The 12669-nt window shown below is 42.0% G+C and overlaps 1 protein-coding gene across 3 annotated transcripts in view; it reads left to right on the top strand.

Moving 5' to 3' along the window:
* kremen1 (kringle containing transmembrane protein 1) overlaps positions 1-12669 on the top strand; it is a 214492-nt gene that overhangs the window by 104270 nt on the left and 97553 nt on the right. For all 3 annotated transcript variants that reach the window (XM_060843717.1, XM_060843715.1, XM_060843716.1), the window contains exon 4: positions 12036-12160. In XM_060843717.1, the coding sequence (XP_060699700.1) occupies positions 12036-12160 (125 nt within the window). The remainder of the gene's footprint in view (positions 1-12035; positions 12161-12669) is intronic.

Genomic DNA, 12669 nt, shown 5'->3' with positions numbered 1-12669 from the left:
AAATGGCCTCCTCCTGCTACTGTTTTCTAAGTTCTATGTCAAACCCTGGCTCATACTTGGGTAAGAGTCAATATGTCTTTTGTGTATAATTTCCCCATTACCTCTGCCCATAATCTAATTTATGAGGAACTCACTTTCCCATTGCATGTTTAGCAAATGGCTTGGTTTAAGTGACTTATGGCCCATTTTCAAAACTGCTTCCCGGCAATTGAAAAGCATTGGCCGATTATTTTTCCTGAACTTTGAAGTAGGCATGCATAGGAACAAGAGTACGCCAATTAGTTCTTCAAATCTGCTCTCCATTCAATTAAATGATAGCTCAGCGATGTATTCCTTGATACCATTGCTCAAAGAAGAACAAAGAACAAAGAAACTTACAGCACAGGAACAGGCCCTTCGGCCCTCCAAGCCTGTACTGATCCAGATCCTCTATCTAAACCTGTCACCTATTTTTCACGATTCTGTATCTCTCTGCTCCTTGCCCATTCATGTATTTGTCTAGATACATCTTAAATGACTGTGTCATGCCCTCCTCTATCACCTCCACTAGCAATGTGTGCGAGGCACCCACCACCCTCTGTGTAAAGAACTTTCCACATATATCTTCCTTAAACCTTTCCCCTCTCACCTTGAACTTGTGACACCTAGTAATCGAGTTCCCCCCTCTGGGAAAAAGCTCCTTGCTGTTCACCCTGTCTATGCCTCCCCCCTCAAACTCCATCTTTCTAATGAAAATAATTCTAGTCTACTCAACCTCTCTTTATAGCTAGTGTCCTCCATACCAGGCAACATCCTGGTGAACCTTCTGTGCATCTTATCCAAAGCATCCACATTCTTCTGGTAACGTGGTGACCAGAACTGTATGCAGTATTCCAAATGTGGCTGAACCAAAGTCCTATACAACTGTAACATGTCCTGCCAACTCTTATACTCAATATCCTATCCGATGAAGGAAAGCATGCCGTATGCCTTCTTGACCACCCTACCGAACTGCATTGCCACTCTCAGGGTGTTATGGACCTGAATATCCAGATCTCCCTGTACATCAATTTTCCTCAGGGCTTTTCCATTTACTGTGTTGTTCGCTCAAGAATTGGATCTTCCAAAATGCATCACCTCACATTTGCCCAGATTGAACTCCATCTGTCATTTCTCTGTCCAACTCTCCAATCTATCTATATTCTGCTGCATTCTCTGACAGACCCCTTCACCGCCTGCTACTCCACCAATCGTAGTGTCATCTGCAAACTTGCTAATCAGACTGCCTATACCTTCCTCCAGATCATTTATGTATATCACAAACAACAGTGGTCACAGCACGGATCCCTGTGGGACACCACTGGTCACAGTTCTCCATTTTGAACATTTTCAACAACAAAACAAAATCTGTGGCCAGATTTATGCAGAGTTATGGAACCTACATGGAGACTTCAAATAGTGGGTGGACCCTGGATCTGGAAAAACAGACCCCTATTTCAGACATACCCCATTTTCATCAGCAGGCCAAAGGAAGTGGGACCATAAAGGGCCAGTTGAATTCAGTGCTGCATTCAAACAGACCCTACATTTACTGCAGCTGTGAGGGAGCTGTTCATTTTTTAGAATGATTAGGAATGGTCTTGAAGAATGTAGGATGTCCATACCACTATTATTTTAATCTTCAACCAATTCAAAATATTCAAAAGCCTTTCCAGTTAGTGAGAAACAAGAAAGGAAACTCAATCTGTGAGGTTGTGTAAATTTGCATCCCTTGCTTAAAAAAAAGGAAATAGCCTGCATGTGTAAGTGAGACATAAATAAAGTCTGCTGCAGCAGTTGCAACAGCTATTGACATTAACTCAAGAGTTCTTATTATGTCATTGCTAGTGCATTGCTGCTGTCTGTGTAGCTGCTTTTCACAACCTTTCTTTATCTCAGTAGAGACTCCAAAGTTCATAACTTATTGAGCCATCAATCAAACTATTAAATGATGTTGGTTTATGAATACAAATGTTTGTTTCTATGCAGGTTGACATACTTGAGGGAATTTAAATGTTGCAAATAGCTTTTATGAATAAAACTTTATTTTACACCCTGAAGGATGTAACAGCTATTTAGAATTTCATTCCATCTCGGTATGACTCCTGAGGTTTAGCAATAGTCGATACTGAGTGAGTTGACAGACAGAGTATAAGGGAAAAGAGTGGTGTGATATTAATTGACATTAAGGTGGCAAAAGGATTATTTTGTGTTTTAGGGTTTGAGCAGGAATTAAGTTGGTCTGGAGCAACAAGGGGCCACAGTGGTTGAGGTGTGCTATGGTTGCCATGTTTTGTGTGGCGATTTGGATGGGGTGAGTGTGAAACAGTGTGAGTGGTAAGGGCTAAAGGCCTTAACATTTCATAAAGTAGCTGGAGTGAAGTGTCAGTGAGGTGAGGTAGGCCTTTCACACCGCCTGCCTCTGTTCACAGCATCTGTCATGAATGTTCCTTGTTTCTGATCTGAGTCGGAGGGTGGCAGACTCAATTGCATCCCATATCCCCCGTGCCCTCCCCCGCGGGAAAGAAGATGTGCCATTCGGTTGTGATTTTCCCTAAGCAGGGGAGCAGTAAGTTGCAAGATTTCCCGACTCACTCTGCCTGACTCAGGAGTGAGAATCTGGGCCTATGTCAAACCTCCAGTCTTTACCACCACTATAGCCTTTTGGATGGGCGAAAGTTCCAGATTTTGTTCCTGATTAGCCTGACTCTAATTTTAGGATTATGTCCCCTTGTTTCTGATTTCGCAAGAAATAAGAGTTTCTTTGTATGTACCCTACCAAATCCTTTTCAAAATTTGGATGGATTAATCAGATCACACCTCACCTTACTACTGGTCCTCAGAAACTTCCCACTTGAGCCCCAAAATCATTCTGATATTTTTGATTGACTTTAACTCCACTTTTCCGATCATGTATTATATAATGACATCACTTCACAGGACTTAAAGGAAATAATCCATTGTGTCTGTCACTGTTCTTTGATGGAGTTGACCATGTAATCCTGCTCCTATTCTTTCTGAACAACCCTGTAAAAATTTCTTTCAAGTTTCAATCATTCCTCTTTACAACATCAATTCAGCCATTTTCTCAGCAAGTGCACTTCCAATTACAGCACCTTGCTGTGCGTAAAATAGATTTCCTCATATTGCCTTTGTTTTCTTATTATGTTGTTGGGTTACAACTTCTTTGCCACTTAAAAAAGGAGTCTCTCTCTCTCTCTCTCTCTCTCTCTCTTTTATTCTCTCAAAACCACAAATGATTAGGTGATGGCTCAGTCAAATCTCCTCATGACTTGCTGTGCCCTAAGGACAACAGTTATAGCTTCTCCAGTCTCTCCAAAGAACTGATACTTCTTATATGCACTCTCCCCAAGGCCTTTAGTGAAAAAAGAAATGACACTGGATAATGGATTTCATGTTTAAGGGAGCTGATCCAATGATGTTTACTATCGGTGACATCAGGCCTGAGTGATAAGGACATCAGTCAATGACGCAGTGTTAAATCCAACAGCTGCTTTGCAAGCTGAATCTACTTTCTGGTATGTTAATCATTCTAGTCTCAGTCTTGTAGTGAAACTGCCCATCAGGTAATATATGTATTTATTGATTACTGTGTAGTGTGGGTGTATTTAACAGTATCTAATCAGTCAGTCTGAGGCTGCAAGCAATCCAGGGATATTAAGAATTTAATCAAAGTAAAATGTGTTAAGGTTCCGGAGTGATGTGAGTTTTTTTAATGCCTGTGACAAATTAGACCTACCACTTTCCCACCCAGTGGTGAACGCGAACAATGTGAACTAATTTTAATACAAATAGATACTTCAAATATTTGACATTTCTTGTGTGAATCGCAAGTACACTGGGGTAGGCCATGACTCAATGCGACAGTGTAAGACAGTGACAATGACTTGACGTCTATAATTAAGCTCATATTCCTTTGAGTACAGAAGATTTCAATGTGATCTAACAAGGGCCTAGATTTTTGATGTGGACTTGGGAGTGCAGAGTCAGGGAAAAATACTGGTCCCACATGTCTGACTCCTGAACAACTGACCCAGATGGTCCCAGGATGGGGATGGATGTTACCAGGAGTCAGGAGACAGTGAGGTCTGCAGATGCTTTAGGTCAGAGTTGAGAGTGTGTTGCTGGAAAAGCAAAGCAGGTCAGGCAGCATCTGAGGAGCAGGAAAATCGATGTTTTGGGCAGGAGCCCTTCATCAGGAATGAGGCTGGGAGCCTCGGGGGTGGAGATATAAATAGGAGGGGGGTGGGGCTGGGGAGAAGGTAGCTGAGAGTGCAGTGGGTGAATGAAGGTGGGGTAAAGGTGACAGGTCAGAGAGGAGGGTGGAGCAGATAGGTGGGAAGGAAGATTGACAGGTGGGACAAGTCATGAGGGCAGTACTGAGCTGGAAGGTTGGAACTGGTGTAAGGTGGGGGTAAGGGAAATGAAGTCCACATTGATGCCCTGGGGTTGAAGGGTCCTAAGGCAGAAGATAAGGCATTCTTCCTCCAGGCATCGGGTGGTGAGGGAGTGGCAATGGAGGAAGCCCAGGAACTGCATTTAATCGGCAGAGTGGGAGGGGGAGTTGAAATGTTTGGCCATGGGGTGGTGGGGTTGATTGGTGTGAGTGTCCTAGAGATGTTTTCTAAAGCGCTCTGCGAGAAGGTGTCCAGCCTCCCCAGTGTAGAAGAGATCGCAACAGGAGTACAGATGGTTCCAGGATGGGAGTGGGTGTTACCAGGAGCCAGGCAATCTGCCCTTGCTAACAGTATAGAGGGTGGCTGGGTGTGGATGCATGATATTTGAAAGGCTGACGTCGGTGCTTTGGGACTTATAGGGGAAAAAAAACAGGAAATAGCCTTCTGGCCCCTTGACTGCACACCCATCATATCCCCTCATGTCCACGATTCACCCATGCCAGTCCATACCCCCACTCCCCCTTTCCCATGGCCTTTTATATCCCCTATCCCTTTCTACTGACTCCCAATGACTCTTCATAGCTCCTGTGATAATGTGATAGCATCATTCCAACCCATGTGCCCACAACTACCCTCTACACTATGCAAATCCATTTACCATCTGCCATGCATTAGAAACCATGCAGAAATGCAATAAAGTAAAATTCTAAATCTTCTGAAAACAGCACTCATTCTCGGGAACCCATACTATGCTTTTAAATTCATTCCACTAATTAATCTGTTTTAAAAATAAACAATTGTATTCATAACCTCACATCAAAGATATTATAACCACTTGGAGCTGCCAATCAAACTGTGAACTTGCAGACACCCCCCTATGATAATGATAGGCTGTGGAATCAGTGTTGGTAAAGTATTCTTGGTGAATTTCTGCAGTGCACCTCATATTTTACACCACAGAAATAGACTATCTGACCCAACAGGTCTATTGCTTGTGTTAATCCTCCACACAAGACACCTCCCACCTTACTTTAACCACAACTTTTCATTACACCCTTCCACCCTTCCTCCCTCGCTTCCTCTTAAGTGCATCAATGCTAAGTGCCTCAAACACTCTGTGTGGTCATGAGTTCCAGTTTCTTGCCACTCTGATATTGTATTCCATAATGCATAAACCCTCCCTACAGACAATATGATAAATTGAACAAAAAGATAAATAATCTGAAGCAAGACCTGTCCAAATCCTTAAAAAGGCAAAATTGTGAAAGGATATCCCTGCAAATTTTCTCAAGAATTTCAATGCTTAACCACACTAAATTCAACAGCAACAGAAATGGATCTATTCCCCAATCACAAGTTAATTCAGGGTTTCCGTTGACCTGCAACTGAGTTGGCCAAGTTCCAAATATATTCTTAGCCTTTAATTTTGCTACATTGTTCACCCTATAATCTTACTGTTCCCTTGTTTTTAATGTTGATGCTCAGTTTGAAGGTGGGAGTAAGTTAGCCAAACCTTGATCTCATTGAAAATTGTCTTGAAGATTGCATTGTAAGACAGTCAAATATATTTGTCATGTTGCACCATTCATTCAACCAGCTTGACCACTGACACTGTCGTGTAATATCACATAACAGAGATGCATGGGTGGCCATATTAGGGTGGCACAGTGGTTCAGTGGTTAGCACCGCTGTCTCATAGTGCCAGAGACCCAGGTTCAATTCCAGTCTTTGGTGACTTGTCTGTTGGGTGCTTGTATGTTTTCCCCATGTCTCTGCAGGTTTCCTCCCACAGTCCAAAGATATGCAGGCTTATGGATTAGCCACAGTAAATGTGTCGTGTTGGGTATAGGTTGGGGTCTGGGTGTAAAGTTGTTAAGTGGGTCGGAGCAGACTCCTTGGGCCAAATGGCCTCCTTCCTAATTGTAGGGATTCTAGAATAAAGTCAGAAAGTTGTACTTGAACTAAAGAGGCCCAGAGATCCTGCATATTGAACCCATTGCTTTCAAAAGGTTATAAAATGCAATCAGATTTTTGAAAGAGAAAGTCTTTGGAGCAAGAATTGAATCCATGTATCTCTGAATCAGAGCTAAGCATGTTAGCCACAGAGACACACATGAAATGCTCATGGCTTTCTCCAATGTTAAAGTCAAGAGTGTATTGTTAAGTCTCTCACATCTCTTTAACAGGATACTCACCAGGTGAAGGGTACAATGATTTTGTTTTTGAGGTAGGACTTACTTCTAACTAAAAGAAAGAAAAATCATTGAGCAATTAATCGTACCCACAAGACCGAAATATTCCTCCCGTTAGATCTTTATCAAACAGTAATAAAATAATCAAGAAATTATATTCAACCTTTGAACATCTTTGAAAAGAAAAGAAACGTCTCTTAATTGCATGGTAATATTTTAATCTAAGTAGCATAATAGTAAGATACGGTGGCACAGTGGTTAGCACTGCTGCCTCACAGCAACAGAGACCTGGGTTCAATTCCTGACTCAGGCGACTGACTGTGTGGAGTTTGCACGTTCTCCCTGTGTCTGCGTGGGTTTCCTCCGGGTGCTCCGGTTTCCTCCCACACTCCAAAGATGTGCGGGTCAGGTGAATTGGCCATGCTAAATTGCCCGTAGTGTTAGGTAAGGGGTAAATGTAGGGGTATGGGTGGGTTGCGCTTCAGCGGGTCGGTGTGGACTTGTTGGGCCGAAGGGCCTGTTTCCACACTGTAAGTAATCTAATCTAATAATACTGTGAAGAAGGGTCATTTTCCTTGAAATGTTAACCCTGTTTCGCTCTCCAAAGATGCTGTCAAGACCTGCTTTATTTCTCCAATAGCTTCTATTTTCATTTCAGATTTCCAGCATCCATAGTTCTTTGCTTTATTTTAAGGACAGAAGCAGTTTAATACCAAGGACAAACTAAACCTCAAATTAAAGGCAGACCCAATCATACAGACCTTCACCTCAGGGTCAACCCCATTCCAAACCAAGCATTTTTCAAAGACAATTCATTGCAGCTACTTGTATTCATTAGAATATAAGAATTTTAAAATGCAGTCAAGAAGAGTAACAGGCTCAAAAATGTCTATTTGATTAATCGACCGTAACCCCACAGCTTCTCAAAACTTCCTGCAATTCCTTCTTCGACCCAAAATCATCTAATCATCATTTGTGCTCAATCACACTATTTTCCTTTCAATAGATAGCTTTCTTCATGAGGAAAGCACTTTCTGAATGACTAACATGACCAAACAACATTCTTCTGAGTTATATTTTGATACAGAGCTGAAAATGTGTTGCTGGTTAAAGGACAGCAGGTTAGGCAGCATCCAAGGAATAGGAACTTCGACGTTTCGGGCATAAGCCCTTCATCAGGAATGAGGATTCCTGATGAAGGGCTTATGCCCGAAACGTCGAATTTCCTATTCCTTGGATGCTGCCTAACCTGCTGTCCTTTAACCAGCAACACATTTTCAGCTCTGATCTCCAGCATCTGCAGACCTCATTTTTTACCCGAATATTTTGATACAAGCCATTTAACATTTGAATTTGCACATTGTCAATGAGGAGATACAGCTCTTATTCCACAGATCTGCCAAGTTTAGACTGAAAAACAATGTAACTTTTGGCTTCTAGATTCTTAATATTTAATTTTGGTCTACCCTGATGTTTGGAGACGGTCTGACCCCTGTAATGTATGTTGGCTTTCTGAAAGATATCCTTGTTTGTCTCTTGTTTGTCTCGTTTCCTTGCTTCATCCCTATACCAGCTTAATATTTCTTTTCAAAACTCTGTGCGTTTCTTGAAAAGATGTGGAAAATTCTGCTTCTGCCACTGTTTATGGTGGGAATGACCTCAGGGAATATTAATTTTCTCCACACTATCCAATGGGAGTAGTGCAAGTTTAGAGGAGATAAGACATTGACGAGGGGCAGATTTATACCACATTCCTTCCAGCTCCTCACCATGTCAACCAAATAGAAGTCAGGAAGGACACCCATCTCTGTGAACTTGGGGATCTAATTTAATGTCACCTTCTCATTTTTATCACTGGATTCAGTCTTCTGTTTCACCCTGGGACTCCATATTTTAAGCATGGCAGTGGAACAATGGGAATAGCGACCAGGAGGCCGAGGTAAATTTAAGCTTGAGGATCAGGAGAAGGAGGTGCCTCTGATTGTGGACATTTCTGATCCTCCCCAATCTCTTACTTTCTTTGCCATGGTTCCTGTCAGCAGCCTAACCCTGCAAAGATTTGAACTCTATTCTGTCTGCTACAGTGATGATATTGAGGAGAGGTCTGTGTGAGGGAGTGTATGAATGACGGAATTTTATGACCTCAGGTTGTTCAACTTTTCCACTCAGTCAGCCAAGTTTTGAAATTGGAATCTTTAATGTCCTTTTTGTGCAAATGATGGGAAATTAAACTCAAACCTGTAATAGAATCCAATGTTGAATTCCAGTCACAATCTCCTGGCCAGCATCTATCCTGCATCCAACATCATTAAATTAGTGTGTTATCTGGCTGCTCTTTGTGAGATCTTGCTGTGCTTAAATTAGCTACAGCATTTATCAAGAAAAAGCCGACATGGCTCAAGAATCTAAATGATGTGCTTTAGGATAAGCTGAGGTTGTAAAAGTTGTTGTGTATATGAGAGCTTATCTTTCGAACAAATATTTGCATTTAGAAATCTCTGACCTGGACGCTGTAATCTTTTAGTGATTATTTGACATTATCATTATCCGCTAGTTATATTGACTCATAAAATCCTTCTTACTCCATTTGCCTCATCTAAATTGTTAATAAACTTTGAATATCTGTATCAGACTTATTTTTGTGATGGGACATCTTTTTTTTAAGTAAAAAGGTAACAAAGACAAGCTTTAATTATAGAAGAAAAAACAGAAATTGCTGGAAAAGCTCAGCAGATCTGGCAGCACTTGTGGGGAGAAATCAAAGTTAACGTCTCTGGTCCAGTGACCCTTCCTCACAACTGATGGTAGCTATTTTCCTAGCTGTCGTCAGTTCTAGAATCACAGAATCCCCACAATGGCCATTCAGTCATCGAGATCACACTGACCCCCTGAAGAGTATCCCATCCACCCTCACCCTACCCCTGTAACCCTGCATTTCCCTTGGCTAATCCACCCAGCCTGGATAATATGGGCAATTAAGCATTAATCTGAACATCTTTGGACTGTGGGAGGAAATCGGGGCGTACGGAGAAAATGCATGCAGACACAGGGAGAATGTGTAAACTCCATACAGACAGTCACCTGAGGGTGGAATTGAACCTGGGCCCCTGAAGCTGTGAGGAAGCAATGCTAAACTCTCAGGCACCTTGGCACCCTCTGAGGCAGGGTCACTCAACCCGAAAGGTTAACTTTGATTTCGTTCCATAGATGCTGCCAGATCTGCTGAGCTTTTTCAGCAATTTCTATTTTTATTTCTTATCTACAGCATCTGCAGTTATAGAGTCATAGAGTCATCGAGGTGTACAACATGGAGACAGACCCTTCGGTCCAACCCGTCCATGCCGACCAGATATCCCAACCCAATCTAGTCCCGCCTGCCAGCACCCGGCCCATATCCCTCCAAACTTTGGATTATAGAAGTCTCAGGCAGTTATTGTATTCATGAGATTGATGTAATTTGTTCTGACGAATGGAATTTCATGTTATGAGCATCTATTGAAGTCAGCGATCGATAGATTTTGGAGATTAAAGGAATTGAGGAATGTAGGGGTTGCATTGAAAGGCTTAGCTGAAGAAAAGATCAGTCATGATCTTATTAATTAGCAGAGCAGACTTGAGAGCCTAACCCTGAACCTCCTTCCTATGTTTTTAACATTAGGAATAGAGTGGCCATTTAACCACTTCAACATTTAATTATATCATGGGGTTGGTCTGCACCTTAACTCCATTGACATGTTCCCATATCCTGTCCCCATGTCCTTTACTGCTACAGGTAGTTTTTCTATAACGCAATGGTTGAGTTCTTGTGCCACCCTTCATTATAGGAAAATCGCGCTTCAGAAAACAGCGCTTAAAGTGTTGGCGATACAATCGCATTACAGCCAACACACATTGTAAATGTTGGTGCTTTAAAAACAGGGCCCACAATTCATCAATCGCGGCACAGTGAGATCGTGTTGACAAACCGTGCATTACAGCAGAATGGCCTGCACTTAACACTGAATTATCTATCTCAGTTTTTGAAGATACAATTATTCAGTTATCCACAGCCATTTGGAGATGAGAGTTCTGAATTTCCACAACCGTTATGTGAAAGGTTGCTTCCTGGTTTCACCCTTGAATAACCGCACTCTAGTTTGGATATTGCATTCTCCTGTTCTTCCTTGATTACCTGATAAATTAGATGCCCTGTATCTAGCAATTCAAATCAATTAAACATCTTGCTATTTCATATTGAATGGAATGCCATCCATGTTTCTTCAGATAGTCTTCAGAATTAATATTTTTTATCTTCAGTTTCACATTTGTGCATCATTTCTGCAGCCTCTCCATTCATTTTCAACACCTCCATTTAAACCCTTGGGTCAGTGGAACTTTACCAGTCTCAGATGTGTATCTAGGACAGCACAGTGACGCTGGTTAAGTGTTAATCACACAAATTTGCTGCAAAGATGCTGCGCTGTTGCTAATTGAGGATTGAAGTGACTGAATTTTGGAATTTTAATTAAATTGTACTTGCTGTCTATCCTACTGAATATGGATCAGGCCAAGTTGTCTGCTATCAATATCTTGAGCAGTTCAGGCAAAGATCATTCTGCTGAGTACGATTTGTGGGAATAAGCAACCATAAAGAGCAGGGTTTTGTCAATGTTTTGATCTGTTTTGCTCACATCCAAAGCTTAACAGATCTGGGCTTCACTGATGTCTCAGTGGATCAGTGCAGGTCTAGCCCACACAGGCCTACTTCCACTGGGGAACCATACATTGTTCTGTGGGGATCCTGGCTGTAGTTCAGGTTTGCACTGCGACCCTGCACAGTATATATTCCAGAGACACGCAGTGGAATTTTTAAAGAGCCAGGCCAAATAATGGTAGAAAGTCTGCTTGTTGACCAACTCATGTCATTGGACAATTTCCCCGGAGTTGGAGGGCTAATGGGAGGCCTTCCCACTCTGAGACATTGGCAGCTATATGAGCCAAGTTGGTAGTTGAAAATTTACAATGGAGAGTAAGAGGTTGCCTGAACAAGGAGGTACCCGTTGAAGAAGTAATTAGTCAGTTTATTTTTGAAAAGTCACGAAATGGGCCAATGAGCCCTTTGAACCTTGGCAGCTCAACACCATCTTCTCAAGGGCAACTAGGGATGGACAGTAAATATTGGGGCAGTCTGTGATGTCCACATCCCATGAATGAATTTTAAAAACTCGTTTGCCATATAACAATGAAGACAGTAACTCAGTCTTCCCCACCTTTACTTTTAATCATCACCTGAATCTGTTGTCTCACGCAAAGCTATCCGACTTACTATCGCTCTAACTGTCAATCAGTTTGAATAGCCAGCTTCTGTTGCTGTATCTTGAAGTTACCTTACATCGTTGCTAATTTACTGCTTTTTGATTACCCTCAGTGCCGGGCTACCTGGGCTGTTTCAAAGACAATGGCGACCCACCACCTTTATCAGGCAGCAGTGAAACCTCCAACAAGCTGACCATCCAAACCTGCATTAAGTTTTGCAGGAGCAAGCGATTCAAGGTACATGCCAGATTACACTTTTAATGCATCACAGAAATGAACTTCTGAGACAAAGGGATCTCGGCTGGAGTGGAAGAACTGGTTAAGTGTGTGACAGTGCAGAAGAGTAACACTCAATTGTGAGACTCAAAGAAATTGGATTTGGAAGCCACTGGAAGTGACTCTGTTTTAACACAATCACAAGGCCTGAAAATTGTGGGTCATGGGACATGAGGCAAAGGAGATGTGAGGATAAAATGCCAGATTTCTTCTATCACCTTGCATGTTTTTATTAATAATATTAAACTTGACTAATAACTCCCACCCTGAACAACTGGTTTAAATGGAACATTTTACTCTGTGGGGTTGGAGATGGATTCAGAATCTTATATTCCGCTCAATCTCACTTGGGGAAGCTGATCATTAGAAATTGCGGGCTCTTCATTTGTTGGGGTTGTGACCTTTGGTGACAAGGAGATGTTCCCTTATCCACAAAGCTTGTCTCAGGCTCTGCTCTGACCTGTTCCTGC

Source organism: Hemiscyllium ocellatum, chromosome 24, assembly GCF_020745735.1.
Source record: "Hemiscyllium ocellatum isolate sHemOce1 chromosome 24, sHemOce1.pat.X.cur, whole genome shotgun sequence".
In the NCBI taxonomy this organism is placed as follows: Eukaryota; Metazoa; Chordata; class Chondrichthyes; order Orectolobiformes; family Hemiscylliidae; genus Hemiscyllium; species Hemiscyllium ocellatum.
Note: the sequence above shows the minus strand (reverse complement) of the source record. Positions and strands in the feature narration are given on the sequence as shown.